The sequence below is a fragment of the Myotis nattereri genome (assembly GCF_964212035.1).
Source record: "Myotis nattereri genome assembly, chromosome: 2".
Taxonomy (NCBI): Eukaryota; Metazoa; Chordata; class Mammalia; order Chiroptera; family Vespertilionidae; genus Myotis; species Myotis nattereri.
The window spans coordinates 150,094,462-150,114,565 of record NC_138076.1 but is presented as its reverse complement, the minus strand read 5'-3'; the positions used below and the strand labels follow the sequence as shown (position 1 = coordinate 150,114,565).

Here is a 20,104-nt window from a genome sequence, read left to right as displayed (position 1 = left end):
TATATTCCTAGGAGTGGGATCACAGGGTCAAATGGGAGTTCCATTTTTAGTTTTTTGAGGAAACTCCATACTGTCTTCCATAGTGGCTGCACCAGTCTGCATTCCCACCAGCAGTGCACTAATGTTCCTTTTTCTCTGCATCCTCTCCAGCACTTGTCCTTTGTTGATTTGTTGATGATAGTCATTCTGACAGGTGTGAGATGGTACCTCGTTGTTTTGATTTGCATCTCTCCGATGATTAGGGACTTTGAGCATGTTTTCATGTGTCTCTTGGCTTTCTGAATGTCCTCTTTTGAAAAGTGTCTATTTAGGTCCTTTGCCCATTTTTTGATTGGATTGTTTATCTTCCTTTTGTTAAGTTGTATGAGTTCCCTGTAAATGTTGGAGATTAAACCCTCATCGGTGATAACATTGGCAAATATGTTTTCCCATGCAGTGGGCTTTCTTGTTGTTTTGTTGATGGTTTCTTTTGCTGTGCAGAAGCATTTTATTGTGATGTAGTCCCATTTGTTTATTTTCTCAAGTTTGTAATTTTTTTAATAAAAAAGTATTTTAAAAATAACTTATTTTTCAATTACAGCTGACATACAATATTACATTAGTTTCAGTTGTACCATATAGCGATTAGACTTACGAAGCAATCAGCCTGGGATGTCTAATACCCATGAGACACCATACACAGTTATTACAACATTATTGACTATATTCTGTATGCTGTACTGTACATTCCTGTGACCATTTTAATAACTGGTCATTTGTACTTCTTAATCCCTTTCACATTTTTCACATACACTCCCCAGTCTGGGGACTACCAATTTGTTCCTTTTATGAGTTTGGTTTATTAGTTTATTGTTTATTTTTATTTTACCCTTATCTGAGAATATATTTGTATTGATGAGAGAGGGGGAGACAGATAGACAGACAGACAGACAGATTGGCTGTCTCCAGTACATGCCCGGACCAAGGATGGAACTGACACCCTAGGTATGTGCCCTCCCTGGCCTGGAGCCCAGCCGCAACCTTGCAACCTTTCTGGTGTCTGGGACATGCTCCAACCAACTAAGCACCTAACTGGCTGGGTCTTTATTTTTGTTATAGTTTTTTTTTTTTTTTAAAACCAAACCCAATCATCCTTGAATAATGCTGATTAAATCAATTGAGTGGCCACTATGTTTAAGGAAGATTCTTTTCTAGAAAGCGAGGGCGTGGAAGAAGGGAAAGATATAAAAGGTCCTTGTTCACAAGCAACTAATTGCTTCTGGCCGAAGAAGCAGCTGGCCTTTGCCAATGACCGCGCTTTCTAGGCTGAACCCACTCAATTCTCACGTCCTTGTTCATTGTTGAGATTGCCACGTCTGCGTGCCCCAAAGGGGCACGTCAGTACTGAGCGCTTCATACGTGTACATTTGTAATGGGGATGAACGCAGATGTTATACAAACAAAGCCAAATATTCTGGAAGCATAAATGAAAGTGACCGCTCTTCTTCATCCCTCCGGCCTCCCATTTCTGTCACCGGGCCGTTCGTGTGCATCCGCGGTACAAGGCCACATGGTGCTAATGTCAGTCGCACTTCTGTGAAAACGCAAGTCTCGAAATAACTCCCTCGCACCCGGCTCCGGCGGCGGGCGGCGCAGCTGAATATATCGCACAGCTGTCAGTTCTGGTTTCCCTTTCGGTGACCGCACGAAGCTACGCATTTGCCTGTAGTTTCCACCCCGGTCGGGCGGAGAAAACAGAAGAAATACAAAAAACAGCACCACGGACAAAGGCGTCCCAGCGTCTCGCGCCAAACCGGGCGGCAGCGGAAAGGGGCGCCCGGGGGTGCCGGTTGCGGGCGCCCTGCGCCCCTGGCCACCTGCCGGGGGCGCGCAGAGCCCGCCGCCCGCCCCCTCGGAGGCCCCGCCCCGCCCCGGCCCCTATTGGCGGAGGCAGCGGGTCCGGGCGCGCGCGCTGGAAGGCCCGGATGGGCCGCGGTTTCCGGCGCGGTGCCCTCGGGCGGTAGGGGTCGCCGTTTCGGTGCCCCTTGTCCAGCTGCGCTCCCCGTGGGGCATGTGCGGGCTTGTGCGTCCAGAAGGACATGGACCCAGAAGCCGAGCCCGAGGGGCGGTCCTAAGCCCGCGGACCGAGGCCCGGCCGCTTCCGACGCCAGGGGCCTCCTCCTCCGCACAGAGTAAGTGGAGCGGCCGGGCCCGCGAGTGGACGCCCCGGGTGGAGGGCTGCCGCGCGCCCGCGAAGGGCCCTGGGTCACCTTGGGGACGCCCCACCCGACTCCCGGCGCGGACCGCCCGGCTGGGTGAGAGCAGGTTCCAGCCGGGAAGCGCGCGGGCAGTCCTGGGTTGGCGCCGGGACTCGGGTCTCGCTGCCGTGGCTGCCAGCCTTCCCCCTTGCACGCAGGCTTTGTGCACTTGGTGGTGGGGGGTGCAGAGCACGTGGGTTCGGGGAGGTTTTGTTGGAAGGAGGCGAGCTGGTTGCCATCTGGGTTCCAGGCCGCGCGCGCTCCCGGCGCGGGGGACGGGCGGGCGGAGGGCTGTGCGGGCGGTGGGGCGGAGGTCACGGGCGGGGGGCGCTGCGGCGCCGGCGGCCGGGCGGGGGCGGGAGTAATGACAGGTGCCTGCTCCGTGCCCCCCCGCCTGCAGCGGGCGGGGAGCCTGGGCGCGAGTGGGCTGGGTCGCGGGCAGGTTGACTCAGCTGTTTGCTGGGCCGGTCAAGTTCGGACACGTTCCGAGCCCGCAGCCCCGGAGCTAAGCCCCGACTTGTCTGCAGCTGGGGCTTTAAACCGGACCTCTGCCAGCTGTGCTCACTTTGGCACCGGCGCACACACGGCGCTCGATCTCTAGCGAGCCAGGTGAGGACCCGCTTGCAGATGGATTCAGTTTCTGTAAACGCATTGCTATTGAAAGGTATTGTTTTGAGTATTGATGGTGTTTTATCTTTTTCCCCTCCTCTCAGGCAGATGTGCAATACCAGTATGTCTGTGTCTACGGATGGTGCTGTGAGCACCTCCCAGATTCCGGCTTCTGAACAAGAGACCCTGGTTGGTATTTTGTCTCAAAGGGTAATTTTTAAACATATTTTCCTTGGTGATGTGATCAGCTGAATTAGGTTGACTCACCCAATCATTGCACGGCTCCTTAAGAGTGGGGTGGTGTGTGCGTAGCTTAGATTCTGCCAGGTGGGCATAGCTGGGTGGGGTCCGCTGCTGTAAGGAACGGCCTTTTCGCAGCCCTGCACCACCCTGGATGTGAAGGTGAGTGCCATGGCCTGCCGGGGCAGGGGTGCTGGCCTGCATTATGTGACAGAGGTTTTCCCCGTGTTGACTCGTTAGTATTTAACTTTTTAAATGGTTCCTAGAAGTCACAAAAGTCATTCATGCCGTTAGAGTTGAGGCATGGGCAGAAATGAAGAAAGTCACGACCGAAAATTCTAGCCTTTTGACTGTCTTTTAGATTTTTTTAAAGTGTATATAACCACATACATATGTGCACGTGTGAATTTTTATGTTATTGTTTTGTTCTAGTGAGATGACATTAAGTTAGAGGTACAGCCCTGACAAATAATATTACAGAATTGTTTTTAACTGCTGTATAGTATTTCGTAACAGTATGCCATTTAAAAAATTTATGCCTTGACTGTGTTTTGATTGCCTTTTAGTGTTTGTGTATTACACCTAGTGCTGCTTTGTGTTAGGATACATTTAATGAAAAGGTTATGATTTATTTTTGAATGTTTCTGTAAAAGTATTTTATAGGAGAACTCATGGGTCTTGAATTATATACATACTATTTGATTGCTAACTGATAACTTGCTAGCTCACCAAAAGACTGTTAATAGTGTGAGGCTAAAAAATATTAACACTTTTCTTCCCACCTTCTAAGTTCTGGCTGGGCTAATTAACAGACAGATCAACTGGAGAGAAATCAAAGTTTTAATACATGGGCATGGGTATGAAAGTTCCAAAGACAGTGAGGCAACATGGGGTGTATAAGACATTTTTGGAAGAAGGAGAAAATGGGGGATGGGGTATTAGATTTCAGAAATGAGAACGGGCCATTTATGTAGTTGAGGAAGAGCAGAGCGTACTTATTTCCCTTACTTTGACGGAAAATTCTTGCTAGGCCACTCAGAAACAGTGGGGCACGGAGGGCAGCTACTAACCGGCCCCTGCATGACGCCTCTTATTACCCCCTCAGCTCAATGAGGCTAAGGCACAGCCTGCGATCTCCTTCCTGAAGCAGGTTTTTCTTTCTGGATCTCTTGGGAAGGAAAGAGGGGGAGGGTCAGAAAGTCTTTCTGGATCTTTTGTCTCTTAATAAACAGCTTAAAATCAGTATCCCCAAAAGCAGCTTCAGGGTAGCAAAACTTTGGTTCCCCTCAGTGTAGTTGACTGGCCCCTGGAATACAGGTCATATGTTTTTCTTTTTTTTTTTTTAGCCAATACCTGTCACTGTTTGGTGCATGGTAGAAACTCAGTAATGTTTATCAAGTAGATAATTGAAATGAAGACCAACTAAGACAGTGGTTCTTAACCTTCTGGCCCTTTAAATACAGTTCCTCATGTTGTGACTCAACCATAAAATTATTTTCATTGCTACTTCATAACTGTAATGTTGCTACTGTTATGAATCGTCATGTAAATATCTGATATGCAGGATGGTACTAGGCGACCCCTGTGAAAGGGTCGTTCGACCGCCAAAGGGGTCGCGACCCACAGGTTGAGAACCGCTGAACTAAGAGGCAGCATGATATAGTCAGAAGAAAATGGTGGCTTGTAATTGAGGGGCATAAGTGGCAGTCTCAGAGCTGCTCTTAATTATCTTGTCACCTTGGTTTGGTTATTTAAATTCTCCATTCTTCAGGAACCTAATCTGTAAGAAGGAAAAGATTGGTAAAAGGCCCCACACTAGAGGTTTATTTTTCTTGGGTTTTGTAATTTAGTTTACAGTAAGCTCATAGGGGTATTCCATTTATGGCTGGGTTTGTAAGATAATAAGCTGATGACAGAAACAGCTGGAGGGAAAAAACGTAATTTTCACTGCATCGGCATGGATACCTGTTTTGATGACAACTGGTAACAGCTGAGAAGTCTGACTGTGTAATAATTAGGTCCCAGCATTTTTTTTTTTCAAACTCCTGAGATAGTCTGGTATTCAGTTTATATAGTCTATTATTTTTAATGAAAACATTGTGACTTATTTTTTGAAGTATAACCTTGTGAGATTGTTAAATGTAGTGTCTGCTATCTTTATTGAAATTATGGACATGTTTGCAATGGGGCTTATAGTTCTGTAATAAATTTGGAAGTATAATAGCAACTCTTTTTCATAGGTTAGACCAAAGCCATTGCTTTTGAAGTTGTTGAAATCTGTTGGTGCACAAAAAGACACTTATACTATGAAAGAGGTAAGCTGAACTAAGAGTTAATGAGATAACTAATGTCTTGCTAGCATTTTGCCGCCTTTTCTTTTCCTAATGTGTAGTACCTAGATATCTGGGCAGTTAAGGTCTGAAAAAATACATTTCAAACTTTTATTTAACTAAATCAGAAGCAATGTCTCTGCATCCATCAAATTAAAAGGAAAAGATTTTTATAGGGTTGCTATTTTTGATGGTTGTGAATGTGGTTGCTGGTTTAACCCTCTTCAGATAAACGATGTTGAATGTATTTGAAACTAACATTTAATTTTCATTAATTCTCAGAAATCATGTTTCTGTTTCAGGTTATATTTTATCTTGGCCAGTATATTATGAAGAAGCGATTATATGATGAGAAGCAACAGCATATTGTATATTGTTCAAATGACCTTCTAGGGGATTTGTTTGGAGTGCCAAGTTTCTCTGTGAAAGAACACAGGTGAATTTTTCGGTTTAGTCTATTGTAAAAAACAAACTGGGTAAATGTTTCAGTTCGCCTCCACCCTCCTTTTTGTCAGAGAAAAATTGTTATATGTAAAAGATGCTAAATTTTAATTTCTTAGCAATATAGCATATAGGGTGGGGCAAAAGTAGGTTTTTAGTTGTGAGTACGAGAAACACAATTTATTCTTGTATTATTTGGAGATGTAATTTCTGGTATTAAAGTTATCTTTGATATGTTGAGAGGTTACATACTGGGGAAATTGCTGACTTAGAAAAAGGATATGAATAAAAATGTTGACTTGTGAGTTTAAGGAGCTGTATCATCAGTCCCAAGGGTAAAAGGAAATAGTTGGATTTGGCACTTCTCTCTTAACCTTGAGAATTAGAAATGATGTCTTGCGACCAAAAACATTCTCTAAAATCATTGGTTTAAAAAACACACACCATGATATCAATGAAGACTGGAATAAGTGAATTGCCTTCCTATTAAGATATAGTTATGTTCAGTGAGAGCAGAGATTTGTGGGGTTTTTGTATTCTTTCCCCCCAGTTTCTAGAACAGTGATTGGTACATAGTAGGTTCTCAGTCTGTATTTACAAGATGAATAATACGGTTTTATCTTCAACAAATTTTAAGGTCAAGAAAGAAAATCCATTAGATGACTGGTCAAGGGTTGATGAGTCAAAATTAGAATCAAGTTCCTATAGTGGGGTTTTTATAACACACTACTTTTTCTAGGAAGTCTATTTCTAAACACAGCTAGAAAATTTCTCTTTGAAAAATAAGTACATATGTTAACCCGCTTTCTGCATTTATACCCATTCTCTGGAATTGTGTGGTAAAGTCCAAACAAGGCACATTTCAAGAGATGGAAACATAAAATCTTTCAACTAGAGAGACTTCAGTAATTGTAAAAGGTAGCTGTATGTAATCATTCTACAAGTAATTATGGTGCTTTTTAAGACCTAGAACATTGATATAATATGAATTCAGAGATTTAAAATTTGGTCTTTGTGCACTTAAATATAATAATACTTTTAAAAGTCTGGTTAAGGCCAATTTGATACATTTATTTTAAAATGTGCATTTCTTATTTCTTCTCCCTACAAGGAAAATATACACAATGATCTACAAAAACTTGGTAATAGTCAATCAGGCGGGTAAGTTAATTTTTGAATATCATAAACATATACCATGAAAATATTTTAAGACATTTTGTGTATGTTTAGTCATTTTGTAATTGTGATTCTCTTTAAAAGTTGCTTTAATGATATGTTTAACTGTAATAAAAGAATATGATAAATTTAATGGGAAGAACTACATATGAACTAAAACAGGTCGTCAACCTTTCGGACCTCATGGACTACCAGTGGTCCACAGACCACCGGTTGTCGACCACTGAACTAAAACAACATAACACTAAGGCTCTAATGCAGATTTATGATATGAAAGGTTAAATGTCTTGTTACCTCCGTGTAGGCCTTGGGATATGAGGGTTAGTATTTGTTCTGAAATGTGTATAATTTCAAAAGTTACTGCTTAGTAGAGATGTGATCAAACCGGAAATGTATTGAAAGGCTTTGGGAAGTAATGTATATACCTAGGTAGGACCATTTGAAAGGATGGGTATTTGTGTGTGTGTGTGTGTGTTTACTTTTATAATAGACAAAGCTTTGTTTACCAATTTGTTTAGGTAAGTGGCATTGTACTTTCTTGCCTTTAGACGTATTGTTCTTAACAGGCTATTTTTGGGTCACTTACCCCTTTAATAATGTGACAAAAGCACTGTATTCTCATTCTAGAAAAATAAACATATACTAGAGGCCCGGTGCACAAAACTTTGTGCACTTGGGGGGGGGGGTCCCTCAGCCTGGCCTGTGCCCTCTCGCAGTCTGGGACCCTTTGGGGGATGTCCACCTGCTGGCTTAGGCCTATTTCCCAGGGGATCAGGCCTAAGCTGGCAGTCAGACATCCCTCTGGCATCTGGGAGCCCTTGGGGGATGTCCACTTGCCAGTGGGGAGCAGGCCTAAGCTGCAGTTGGACATCCTTAGTGCTGCTGAGGAGGCGGGAGAAGCTCTCGTCACCACCGCTGTACTGGCAGCCGTTAGCCTGGCTTGTGGCTGAGCAGAGCTCCCTCTGTGGGAGCGCACTGACCACCAGGGGGCATCTCCTGCATTGAGCGTCTGCCCCCTGGTGGTCAGTGTGTGTCATAGTGACCAGTCATTCCCAGTTGTTCTGCTGTTAGGGTCCATTTGCATATTATCCTTTTATTATATAGGATAGTGGTATGCTGGTAAGTGTTTTAATCCACTCCCCAGGGGAAAAGGCCTGATTTATAGTGGTTGCTGATTTCCATGGTGTAAATACTCCCACCATGGCCATTTTTAGGGTACAAACACAGAATTGGGAAGAGAGGTGCACAGTCTGGGTTTGAGTGATGGTAGGAGCTGGCTCCAGTACACCACAGATTTCTTAAAACCCATCCTAGAAAGTCAGTTAAGAACTCTTCTCAAAAAACAAAAAAAAAACTGTTCTCAGAAGCTTATTTCCCAGAATGAACAGACCATTTCTTTATGCTCCTACTATTCTGTACTTAAATTTTATTGATATAAATTTTCTTTTTATAATTGTTTATATTGCTTTCTTATGTCCTGTTCAGGTCTACATTCTGCATCACACACACAGTAGTGTTTTATTAATATGGTGTTTAGTAAATGTGTTGAATACTTATTCTTCCAAAGTTAGGATTTAAGACCCAGAAAAGGGCATCACCATCTATCTTATTTGGAATAGAGGTGATTATTAGTCTGGTGACTTTATTGTTTTACAAAGCTCTTTATGAAATCAAATGAAGGCAAATAAACAACTATAAATAGTATCTGTAGTAGCGTTTTCTGAAGTATTATCTCTGATGTGTTCATTCATGTAAATTAATCTTGGTAAGCCCGGCCATTGTGGCTCAGTGGTTGAGCTTACTTCTGTGAACTAGGATGTCAGTTGATTCTTAGTCCAGGCACGTGCAGGGTTGCAGGCTCAACCCCCAGTAGGGGGCGTGCAGGAAGCAGCTGACCAATGGTTCTCTGTCATCATTGATGTTTCTATCTCTCCTTCTCCCTCTCTGAAATCAATAAAAATACATATTTTAAAAAAAGTTAACCTTGGTAGAATTTTGAAAAGAACAAAAAGTAAATAAACCTTGGTGGATTACTAGGAACATTATGTTAATGAGATGGTAATTCGTAAATTTCTTATGTTTCCATTCTGAGTTTCAGGTTCAGTTGAGTGGCATTAACTTTAGAACTCATAGTGTTCTAAACCTTGTCATATCTAGTGCTTCCTTTTTTATTACATCTGCTTTGTAATACCTGTTATACTAAAAATATAAAATGTACATGTACAACTTAAAATAAGTATAATACCTTGCTCATGATATGAAGAAGAAATAAACTGTTATGACATTGTATATCATTTCAAATTGTTAATGCTCAGTCCTGACTTCCCTACTAAGGTAAAAATGTCTCAGGGAGCAGTAAAGCGCATTTGATTATGATATTTGGTAATTTCTATAACTGAAACTGACTTTTTGAGCTCCATGTCTACACATCCAGTTAAAAACTAAAATTACGTACCTGAGTTTCATCCCCTTTAGTTCACTATCTTCCCATCCAAATCTATTCATCTTTTCCAGTTTCTGTCTTGGTGACTAGCACCACCCATTTATCCACCCCGGGTAGAATCTTGGAATCCTTAACTCCTTTCTCCTTTTGCCTTGTGTGTCATACATCCTGGTTTTTACCTTTTTAATTTCTCTGAAATTTATCTTTTTTTCCATGGCTTAGTTTAGGTTTTAATACTTTTTTATGTGTATTATTGCAGTTGCTGTCCAATACTGGTTTTCCTGCCTCTGCTCTCTTTTCCTTATATTTTGCCTGAGTGATTTGTCACTCCTGCACATAAAAAGACCATTTAGGCCTAGCTGGCATTGCTGGTGGTCGAGCTAGAACCAGGAGATCGCGATTTGATTCCCAGTGGGATGGGCGGGGGTGGCACATGCCCGAGTTGCAGGCTTGATCCCCAGTGTGGGGTGTGTAGGAGGCAGCCAGTCAATGATTCTCTCTCATCAATGATGTTTCTATTTCTCTCTCCCTCCCTTTTCCTTCCTTTCTGAAATAAATAAAATAATTTATAAAAAGACCATTTAGGGAAGGGTTTCTTATTGCTTGCTGGAGAAAATACTTGCTATGCACTAAAAAGTCAGTTTTTTAAAAAAATATTTTTTGGTTTTTAATATGTATATTTTTAATTGATCCTCACTGGGGGTCGAGCCCAAAACCTGGGCATGTGCCCTGACTGGGAATCGAACCATGATCAGGTTCATAGGTTGACTCTCAACCACTGAGCCATGCCAGCCAGGCTGGGAGACACATGTTTAATATTTGTTGAAAGGTTAAATTGTGTGAGCATTTTGTCCTGGACTATATATTGAGTAGCCCTTTCTCAGTTTGTGTTTTTCTGTTTTTATTTTCCACCAGAACCATCAGATTCAGGCACATCTGTGAGTGAAAACAGATGTCACCTTGAAGGTGGGAGTGATCAAAAGGTAATTTTGAGATTAACTCATTCTAGTATAATTCTTGAAAATAGGAAAGGTTATTGCATTGGGGAATTAGCTTTCTGGTGTTACAAGTTAAGTTTGTGGGTCTTTTTCCCCTTGAATTCTTAGGACTCTGTACAAGAGCTTCAGGAAGAGAAACCTTCATCTTCAGATTTGGTTTCTAGACCATCTACCTCATCTAGAAGGAGAACAATTAGTGAGACAGGTATATGTGAATATTTGTCATTTTCAAACAGCTTTTCAGTGTTCATTTTCTTAGGAAATTAATACACTTTGGCTTAATTAAATTGTGCTTTTTTGGTTTAGATGAGTTAATTTCTGAGTTTTAGTCTCAGTTTTATGTGATTTGTTTGATTTTAAAAATTGCTTTCTGAGCAACATTTTTCTGGTTGACTGCAGTAGACACAGTTTACTTTGCCCCCCCTGGATTTTATAGTTAGCCAGTTTTCTATTCAAGATAATAGAGGACAAAGTTATAAACTCTTACTCATTATTCTTAGTCACCTTAGCAGTTAAAGTATTGTAATTTTTAATAAGTGATAAAATATCAGTGAGTTTAAAAACGGTAAATACCGTCTTAGAAATGAAAACAAGATAAAGAAAATAGCTGAACAGTTTTGCAGCTAAAAGATACTGGAGGAGGAGGCTGTTGCCTAATCAAAGTCATTATAACCAAAAGTATATGAATCAGGTGAAAGAAGATCAATGAAATAGTTAAACCCAGACTAAAATCCTGTATGTGAGGGTAGTAAGGGCAGAGGAGTCTTATTAAATATATGGGACTGGAACAAAAGGATAGCTATTTTGGGGGGAGAGAATCAATTTATATTTGTATTAACTTATGCTGAAGTGAATTGCAGATGTACCTTCTAAGTATATTGACTTATGACAGAAATCCTAGATTGTTTAATACAAGCTAGGGATAGATTAAATTGTGATTTAATGGAGATAACATTCTGAAAGAAGCTTAAAAAGCTTTTAAAAATAGTATTCTATTATTCTGGACAGACCCAATGAAAGTGTTAACTGTTGAAACAGGTTTAATTTCATTGGAACTAAATTTCAGTACGAATAGGTACTCATGACAGCTCAATTTCTAAATAAACTGTGTAGCAATTTAATTAATTTGTTTTTCCTTACATATCCAGAAGAAAACTCAGATGAATTACCTGGTGAACGTCAAAGAAAGCGCCACAGATCTGATAGTATTTCCTTTTCCTTTGATGAAAGCCTTGCTCTGTGTGTAATCAGGGAGATACGCTGTGAAAGAAGCAGTAGTAGTAGTGAATCAACAGGGACTTCATCAAATCCGGTAATCTTCTTGCTTAAGTGAAAAATGACTTAAGACTTATTTTTTAAATCTAATTTTGGCAGTTCTAATAAGCATTCAGGTAGGATGTACATGTATATGTGATGACTGCTATACAGTGGTAATTTTTTATTTTTATTTTTATGAGTTTGTTTAAGCCAAACTGGTGACATATGCCAGGGAGCAAGATCTCAAATGCTCCCGGTAAGTTTTTTTTTTTTTTTTTCCAAATAAACAAGTATAGCTCTTCCCTACCCCAACCCTAGGTTTAGGGAGAATGGTGTAAGATAGCAGAGTAGCACTAAGGTGGGTTGGTAAAATTAGTACCAATATTAATAGTTATTAATGTCATCCTATATGTTAGAGAATCTTGTAGGCCACTGTACCAACATAAGTTCAAATAAATTGGAATATAGGATAGTCTGAGAATTTAGAATTTTTTTTTTTAAATAAGGGAATAGCCTGGCCAGTGTGGCTCAGTGGTTGAGGGTCAATTGAACTAGGAGGTCACAGTTCAATATCCAGTCAGGGCACATGCCCAGGTTGTGGGCTTGATCCCTAGTGTGGGGCATGCAGGAGGCAGCTGATCAGTAATTCTCTCTCATCATTTTTAAAGAAAAAAAACATTTTTATTGATTTCAGAGAGGAAGGGGGAGGGAAAGAGAGATAGAAACATCAATGTTAAGAGAGAACCATTGATTGGCTGCCTCCTGCACGCCCCCTACTGAGGATAGTGCCCGAAACCTGGACATATGCCCTTTACTGGAATCAAACCCAGGACCCTTCAGTCTGCAGGCCGACGCTCTATCCACTGAGCCAAACCAGCTAGGGCTCTCTCTCATCATTGATGTTTCTCTCTCCCTCTCCCGTCCTCTCTGAAATCAATAAAAAAATTAAAAATAAAGTAAGGGAACAAAAATGGAAATTTGATTTAGTTAGATATTTTAGTATTCTAAGGCAAATTTGTGTTAAATATTTAGAATAAATTTTTTTTACTATAGTTGCCAGCAAGTAAATTGGCAGAGTTTGAGCTTTACATTTGCGATATGTAGGTCTAGACATCAAGAGGTCTGATACTAATGCTGTGAAATGGGTGTAATACTGCATGGATGACATATCAGTACATTTTGATTGATAAAAATCCGAAGTGTTGGATTGATAAAAATCCAGGAGTAAAATTCTTAAGCGATGTCACTGAAAGAAGTTTTTGCTAGCAAGAGCACTTGAAAAATGGAATATTTTCTTTCTTGTCATTTAACATGGTCTTTAAAATGTAATTAAAATTAGAACATTTATTTGTGATATGACAGTTTCTCCTGATCACTATTCTGGATCCGAATGATCATTTTTTAGTTCTCTAGAATATATAAGGGACTGAACCAATCATGATATTAACCCTATTCTTTTTATGTATTCTTGTTGCTAGTATTTGTTTTTCTCTTCCAAAGCAGTAATTTTATGGATACAGATGTGAACTTTACAGTTAGTATTTAGAAGAGCTGTTACTTATGTAGGCCACTAGATGGCATGAGTAGAACAAGTTTATTCAGTAGATATTTAACACATTGCATACCGCATAGAAATCTCTAAGACATATGCCAGGGACCGCACGTTTTTTGGGCAAACTGCACGTTATTTAAATCATCATAATGCACTCTAGGTGTTGTTTTTCAATAATTATAACATTTTTATTTACAAAAACAATTAAACAATTAAAGTTCCTAGTACTTTTTTTAACGTATGGTACTGCATAAAACATTTTCCTCTATGAAGAGGGACCAAATAAAATTTACATAAGTATCTAGATTCGCTCCTTTTTCCATGGGCGTGAAAAACGAGAACACTCGTGAGCGGTCCTTAACAGATGGCGTGCGAAACACGAGAAAACTCCTGAGCGGTACGAAATGTGTTGTGTCTTCTTTTCCAGGTTTTATTTGGCACTAGAGATACTGTGGTAGTCAAGGTAGATATGATCCCTGTCCTCATGGGAAGATAGACCATCTTGATTCCTGGGTCGACACTCAATTGCTAAGCCCCACTGGCTGGGGGATCCAGAATCTTAATTTAGTGTCAGTGTGCAGAATAGAATTAAGGAAGAGTTAGGGGCACAGGGATGATTTAGGAAGCTGTTATAGAGGCCAACAAGTAATGTACAATGTCACCCCCTCAACCCCCGATTTTAGGATCTTGATGCTGGTGTAAGTGAACAGTCAGGTGATTGGTTGGATCAAGATTCAGTTTCAGATCGATTCAGTGTAGAATTTGAAGTTGAGTCTTTCAATTCAGAAGATTATAACCTCAGTGAAGAAGGACAAGAACTCTCAGATGAAGATGATGAGGTAGTTTTATTTTCTCTAATTATATTCTAAAATATTTTTCATTTGTTGACTGATGAGATTGAAAGAATGTATTCAGATTTCACTTGAAATACTTGAACTTGATTTATTCAAACTGGAATATTGTTATGTGGAATTGAGGCTTTGTAGTTCCTTGTCTGATTTATATTTTTATAAATATGCCAAGAAGTATGTAGACCTTAATGAGCATTGTTATAAAATAGTCTGCTCATTAAAAATATTTAACTCAGTTCCCCTCTATTAATATTAATTTACTTTTTATAAAAGTGACGCATGCATGCAGTTACATAAAGTCACATAGTATCTCTAGATCTGTTGCCTACATTTTTAGCTGTTTCATTGTTATTTAATACCTTATTTATAAAATAAGATGCTTGTACTACATATTTTGCTTCATTCATTTTATATATCTTACCTGAGTTTTTACCATATTGGCTCAGGATTTCCCTGATCTCCATTTTTCCCCCTTTATACTCTCTCATTCCATTTGACCGTTGTCTCAGAATTTCTGATATATAGTAGCACATGTTATTCATTTAGGACTCACCATTAAGAAACGTTTCTGGTTGAAAAAAAATAATGGGTTTATTTTATTAGGTATATCAAGTTACTGTGTATCATGCAGGGGAGAGTGATACAGACTCATTTGAAGATGATCCTGAAATTTCCTTAGCTGTAAGTATACATCTGTTTTTAAGGTATCAAAAAATAACATTGAAATCAAGATTAGAATATATCTAGTCTACTTCCTGACGAGGCAATTTTTATAAAGTTAAAATCTTTAAAATTTTAATTATTTAAAGCATTTTGTTCTTTTATTTGTTGTGTTGGGATATGTTGCTACATTTTTTAACTTTTTGAGCTGGAACTTTTAAAGAACATGATTATGAAAGGTGATCCAAGATGGTGGTGGAATAGGTGGGAGGTACACCCACCTCCTCCCAGGACCAAACAAATACAGAGCAATCAACCTGAATAACCAACTGAAGTCCAGCTGAAGAGAAGTCTTATAACCAAGGATTTACAGAAGAGTCCACATCAAGACTTGAGACTTGTAGGAAGTGCAGAGAGCAAAAGGACTGACCCTGCTCCCACAGGCAGCAGTTGAGGTTCCAGGGGAGTATCTCAGCTGCAGGGGGAGTCCCTGATAAGTATGGGGTCTTAAGCCCAAGCCAGGCTCCCCAGCCCAGAGCATCAGAGCCAGGAAGAGCTGCCCATATAACAGCTGGCTGTGGAAAGCAGCGGGATTTCTGTCTGCCAGGGAGAGGCAGGATTCAGGCAAATTTTGTTGCATGGCTCTTGGACAGGGGAAATTTTTTCCTCACACGTCCAACTGGTGCAGAGCCTTCCTTTCACAGGGCCAAATCTTGGCTTGTTTAGGCTTGATAAACTCTGCTGGCTTCACCCTGACGACTCCCTGAGACCCTGCCCACCACAAAGGTGTGCGAGCACCCAGCAGGAGCAGCTAGACTTGATATACCCTGGGACATTTGCCGAGTGTTCTCCGACCCAGCTCTGGTACCATGATTGGACTCATAGATATGGAGAACACCTCTCACCTTGTCACTCACTAAGAACCTGTTGCATGCAACTCGAGTACTGCTAGAGGCCCTTTCTGTGACTGAGCCTAGCAGTTGGAGGCAAGTGGAGGCAGACCTGGACGTTCGTAGCGACTTTCGCTGACTGGCCCCTAGGTACAGTGCTGGTATAAGTAAGCCCGATCCCGCAGGCCAGGCTGAGGGACTCCACTAGTGCACGAATTCATGTACGAGTCTAGTTAGAAAATAATTCAAGCAACTAGACTCATTTGATATCAAGTTGAGTGAAATGTTTCAGACATAGATCTTGCAAATTTTTGGACTTTTTGAAGCATTTCAACCCCTAATATTACAAAACGTTTGTCTTTGGTTTTATCAGTTATAAGAAACCTACTTTAACAACTTGAAAGAACCAATGTGGAAGAATGAACATTCTCCACCCTTGTTGCTAATGTATTATGTCATTTGTTAGGCAACTTAGAAATGGTACATTATTCATGGCAAGATAGGCAGGACCTTTTGTGGCAAGTGTTACATATACAGGGTCCTCAGGGAAAACCATGCTTCAGTTAAGATAGGGAAGTAAGAATACGTTCAGTGAAGAGGCTGAAGATGGTGGAAAGTTTTGGGAAATAAATTGGGATAAAGAAAAAGCAATGAGCAGTTACAGAGTGAGAACACAGGAAAGGATAAACAAGTAAAGGGCATACATTTTGGATAGTGACAATGACGACAGATGTTAGCTGACAGTGATTATTGAAGAATGTTTCCACATTGCTTTTGTGGGTGAAGTTCGGGAACACTCAGCTGAGCCCTGAGTTTTAGAGCACTGCTGAGAGAGTCCATGGTGGATTGAGAGAGAGTTTCATCCAGATCGATGGGTGGACTCTGGCACAGTATCCAGGATTGAGCCTTTAAGGGAGTGGAGTGGTTACAGGTCTCATTACAGAGTAGTAGTTAGTTGATGCCAGTAGTTGGCACTTGTTTCATCTCAGAACCAACTATGTATCTGTGTCCTCCAACAGATAACTTGAGATGCATGGTTAAGAGGTTAGCTGAAAAAAAAAAAAAAAGTACTTAAAATCTCATACTTAGGGAAAGACTGTTTAAATGTTGAATGTTTTCTATAAAACATGAAATGCTGAAAATTAGGCCTTGTGATACATTTTACCTAGACCAGGGGTGGGCAACCTTTTTGTGAGTGCGTGCCAAAACCAGCAGAATCTCTGACTAAAAATTCTTCTGCGTGCCAACCCTAATTTTTTGAGAACATGTTACGCCTACTTGATATCTCTTAAGGTGTACGTATGTGAAGAACCTTAAAGAAATAATAAAATTCATTCGAGCAACAAAAACACAGTATATGATGATGAAAAATACATTTATTTTTTAATGTATACATGTTATGTAAAATTATTTATCTAAGATGCACCTACACTGAATTTATCTGAAAAATAAAGTCGATATTAAGAAAAAAATTGTAAATGGAAGATTGTAAGAGAGGGTTTCACGTGCCAGCAAAAGTTACTGGCGTGCCATGTTTGGCACGCGTGCCAGGGGTTGCCCACCCTTGACCTAGACATATTAAAGTTAGTGTTAATATGACTAGTCATCAGAGGGTAACAGAGACTAACTGTCTTATTTCATTGAAGGATTATTGGAAGTGTACTTCGTGCAATGAAATGAATCCTCCCCTGCCATCACATTGCAACAGATGTTGGGCCCTTCGTGAGAACTGGCTTCCTGAAGACAAAGGGAAAGAAAAAGGAAGCATGCCTGAGAAAACCAAACTAGAAAACCCAACACAAGTAGAAGAGGGCTTTGATGTCCCTGATTGTAAAAAAAGTACAGTGAGTGATTCCCAAGAATCATGTGTTGAGGAAAATGATGAAAAGATCACACAAGCCTCCCTATCCCAAGAAAGTGAGGACTATTCTCAGCCATCGACTTCTGGTAGCATCATTTATAGCAGCCAAGAAGATGTCAGAGAGTATGAAAGGGAAGAAACACAAGACAAAGAATGTGTGGATTCTAATTTTCCCAATAATGCCATCGAACCTTGTGTGATTTGCCAAGGCCGACCTAAAAATGGTTGCATCGTCCATGGCAAAACAGGACATCTTATGGCATGCTTTACATGTGCAAAAAAGCTAAAAAAAAGAAATAAGCCCTGTCCAGTGTGTAGACAACCAATTCAAATGATTGTGCTAACTTATTTCTCCTAGTCGACCTACCTATAAATTTTTTTAAACAAAATTTAGAAATGAAATTTTATTTTTTTATATCTATAAAAACAATAAATTATCATAGGGGACCCCTTTCCCCCTCCCCACTTGGGAGTCCATTCTGTGGGACTCTTTCCCTCTCAACACGTGGGAGTCTGTACTTGTTCTTCGATAAGTCTCCACCTTTGCTACACTACTCTCTGTCCATGGATTCATTTTTCGACTCTGGCAGTCAACGAATCCAGGTTCCAGTCCAAAAGGCTGACGGGGGACCCGCTCCTGTAGCACCATGATAAGACATATTTTCATTTCTCAGTCTTTAATGAGCTAGGCCAGTGGTCGGCAAACTGCGGCTTGTGAACCACATGCGGCTCTTTGTCCCCTTGAGTGTGGCTCTTCCACAAAATACCGACTTCTGCGCATGGGCCACGAAGTTTCAGTTGCACTGCACATGCGTGCCCACACGTGGTATTTTGTGGAAGAGCCACACTCAAGGGGCCACAGCCGCATGTGGCTCGCCAACTGCAGTTTGCCGACCACTCGGCTAGTAGGAGTCAGGCCCCCAGAGTAGCTAGCTGTCCCTGGGACTGCGGGAGGGGGTCGGGAGTCCTCTCGGGTGTGGCGCCCCTTCTCACTACATTGTCCGGACAGTTCGCTTTGCTACTTTTCCGCAGGCCGTCCCATTTCTTTCTTTTTCTTTGTTCTTGTTCTTTCGCCCCATTTCTTTTGGAGCCCCTGGTTTTTCTGAGGTCTGAGGATCTCTACAGGACTTGACCAACCCCCCTCAGCCCAAGTTGTAACTTTCCAAATCCGCTGAGGGCCGGGGTGGGAGAAGTGGGTGGGAGTCAGGACAAAGAAGAGCGAAGACTCAGGCGGGGCTCTGGGTGCTCCCTTAAGTCTGCTTCCAGACTTTCCCCGGAAAAGCACACACCCAGGCCCCTCTCATCCGCTCATTCCCGGGTGCATGGTGAAGGAAGGGCGGGTGCCTGAAAGGGCGTGGCCAGCCCCAACTACAGCCAATCCCCGGGGGGAGCTTGGTTGGAGGGTGGGGCGTCACGGGGAGGGGCGTGGATCCACAACTTCCACTCAGCTGGACCAATCCCGACCCGAGAGGCGAAACGGACACCCTACCTGGGCCCAGGTGGGCTCCACCGTGCGTCTCTCAGTGGCTCCGCGCCCGGGATGGAGGGAGCCCGGCAGCATCCGGAGGAGGCCAAGCCGGGCCGAATTGCCAATGGAGCCCTTGGAAAGCCAGGTCCCGGGGCTGGCGCAGCCGCAGGCCCCCGCGGAGGAGCGACGGCCAGAAAGTCCCGGGAACAGCCCGGCCGCGGCCGTGCAGGTGGCGACCGGCGCGGGCCAGGACCTCTCGGGCGGGAAGAAGCTGCCCTCGCCTCGCCCCGCGCGCCTGCGGGTGCTGCCCGCCAGCCTCGGCTACGGCGCCTTCCGCCGCCAGTTGTCCGCTGGCCCCGAGCAGCGGTCCCCGTGGCCGCTGCAGCCGAGCAGCCCCGGGACGGCGAGGCGGTGGGAACCGAGCTGGTGCCCTGGGCCGCGCCGGGTGAGCCGGCGCCCGGCAACCTGGGCGCCCATGGAGCTGCAGGTGGACGTGAGCGTGAAGCCTGTGAGTGCGGCCGGCGGCAGCCGCGCGCCTCGCCTGCGCCCTCGGGCGCTTCATCACCGTCCCGGTGCCCGAGTCCCCCGCCTTCTCCCTCCACGTCGCCCCGGTGTACCCGCTCCTGCCGCAGACCGCGTCCTTGGGCAGCACGTGGAGCCGCGGCTCGCCACTGGCTGCCGCCCTGGGCGGAGCACGGCCTCACGGAGCGCCAGCCCAGCCCCACGGAAGGGGGCGCGGAGTCTCCGGGCTCCCCCACGTGCCGAGGCCGCAGTGAGGAGATGGGCGCCTGAAGCTGCACGGGGCTATAAAGCTCATAGGGCTGCCCATGTGTATACATGAAGTCCCTGTGATGCAGAGGAGAGGACGACCATGGTAGGTGAAGTTCTTGCAAAGCATGGGGTCTGACAGGAGGCTGTACCTGCATCTAATCTTGGTGCTGAGCAATCCACACAACTGTGATACTGAAGCATAGTAATCCCTCCTTTGGAAAACTGCTGTTTAAAACTGCTGTTTAAACTACTCTGTTATTTTCAGACAGTCCCTTGTTCTATTGGTCAAACTCTTATTTTTCGACAGTCCCTTACTTTGT

General features: G+C 42.7%; 1 protein-coding gene and 1 pseudogene across 5 annotated transcripts; both read left to right on the top strand.

The window, feature by feature from the left end:
* Nucleotides 1-1,931: 1,931 nt before the first annotated feature.
* MDM2 (MDM2 proto-oncogene) lies at nt 1,932-18,098 on the top strand. Of its 4 annotated transcripts, none has more exons than XM_081083221.1 (12): nt 1,951-2,171; nt 2,765-2,846; nt 2,951-3,035; nt 5,327-5,401; nt 5,719-5,852; nt 6,969-7,018; nt 10,392-10,459; nt 10,583-10,679; nt 11,623-11,786; nt 13,967-14,122; nt 14,738-14,815; nt 17,331-18,098. In XM_081083221.1, exons 3-12 carry the CDS (start codon nt 2,955-2,957, stop codon nt 17,901-17,903), a joined length of 1,476 nt encoding a protein of 491 aa, XP_080939347.1. In that variant the 5' UTR covers nt 1,951-2,171; nt 2,765-2,846; nt 2,951-2,954; the 3' UTR covers nt 17,904-18,098. The 4 variants fall into 4 exon arrangements, with proteins under 4 accessions (XP_080939346.1, XP_080939347.1, XP_080939349.1 ...); XM_081083222.1 differs by having other exon boundaries at nt 2,167-2,294; XM_081083220.1 differs by lacking the exon at nt 2,765-2,846 and having other exon boundaries at nt 1,932-2,171.
* Nucleotides 18,099-18,109: 11 nt separating this feature from the next.
* On the top strand, nt 18,110-19,805 carry LOC308513887 (killer cell lectin-like receptor subfamily G member 2; annotated as a pseudogene). The gene is made up of 2 exons: nt 18,110-18,184; nt 19,070-19,805. The product of its transcript is annotated as a killer cell lectin-like receptor subfamily G member 2 (transcript).
* The last annotated feature ends 299 nt before the right edge of the window (nt 19,806-20,104 follow it).

Excerpts from the sequence above, each read along its gene's own strand:
- MDM2 (XM_081083220.1), top strand. The coding sequence starts at position 2,955 with ATGTGCAATACCAGTATGTCTGTGTCTACGGATGGTGCTGTGAGCACC. Across the intron at positions 5,853-6,968 it reads TTCTCTGTGAAAGAACACAG|GAAAATATACACAATGATCT; the intron begins GTGAATTTTTCG and ends TCTCCCTACAAG. Across the intron at positions 14,123-14,737 it reads TCTCAGATGAAGATGATGAG|GTATATCAAGTTACTGTGTA; the intron begins GTAGTTTTATTT and ends TTATTTTATTAG.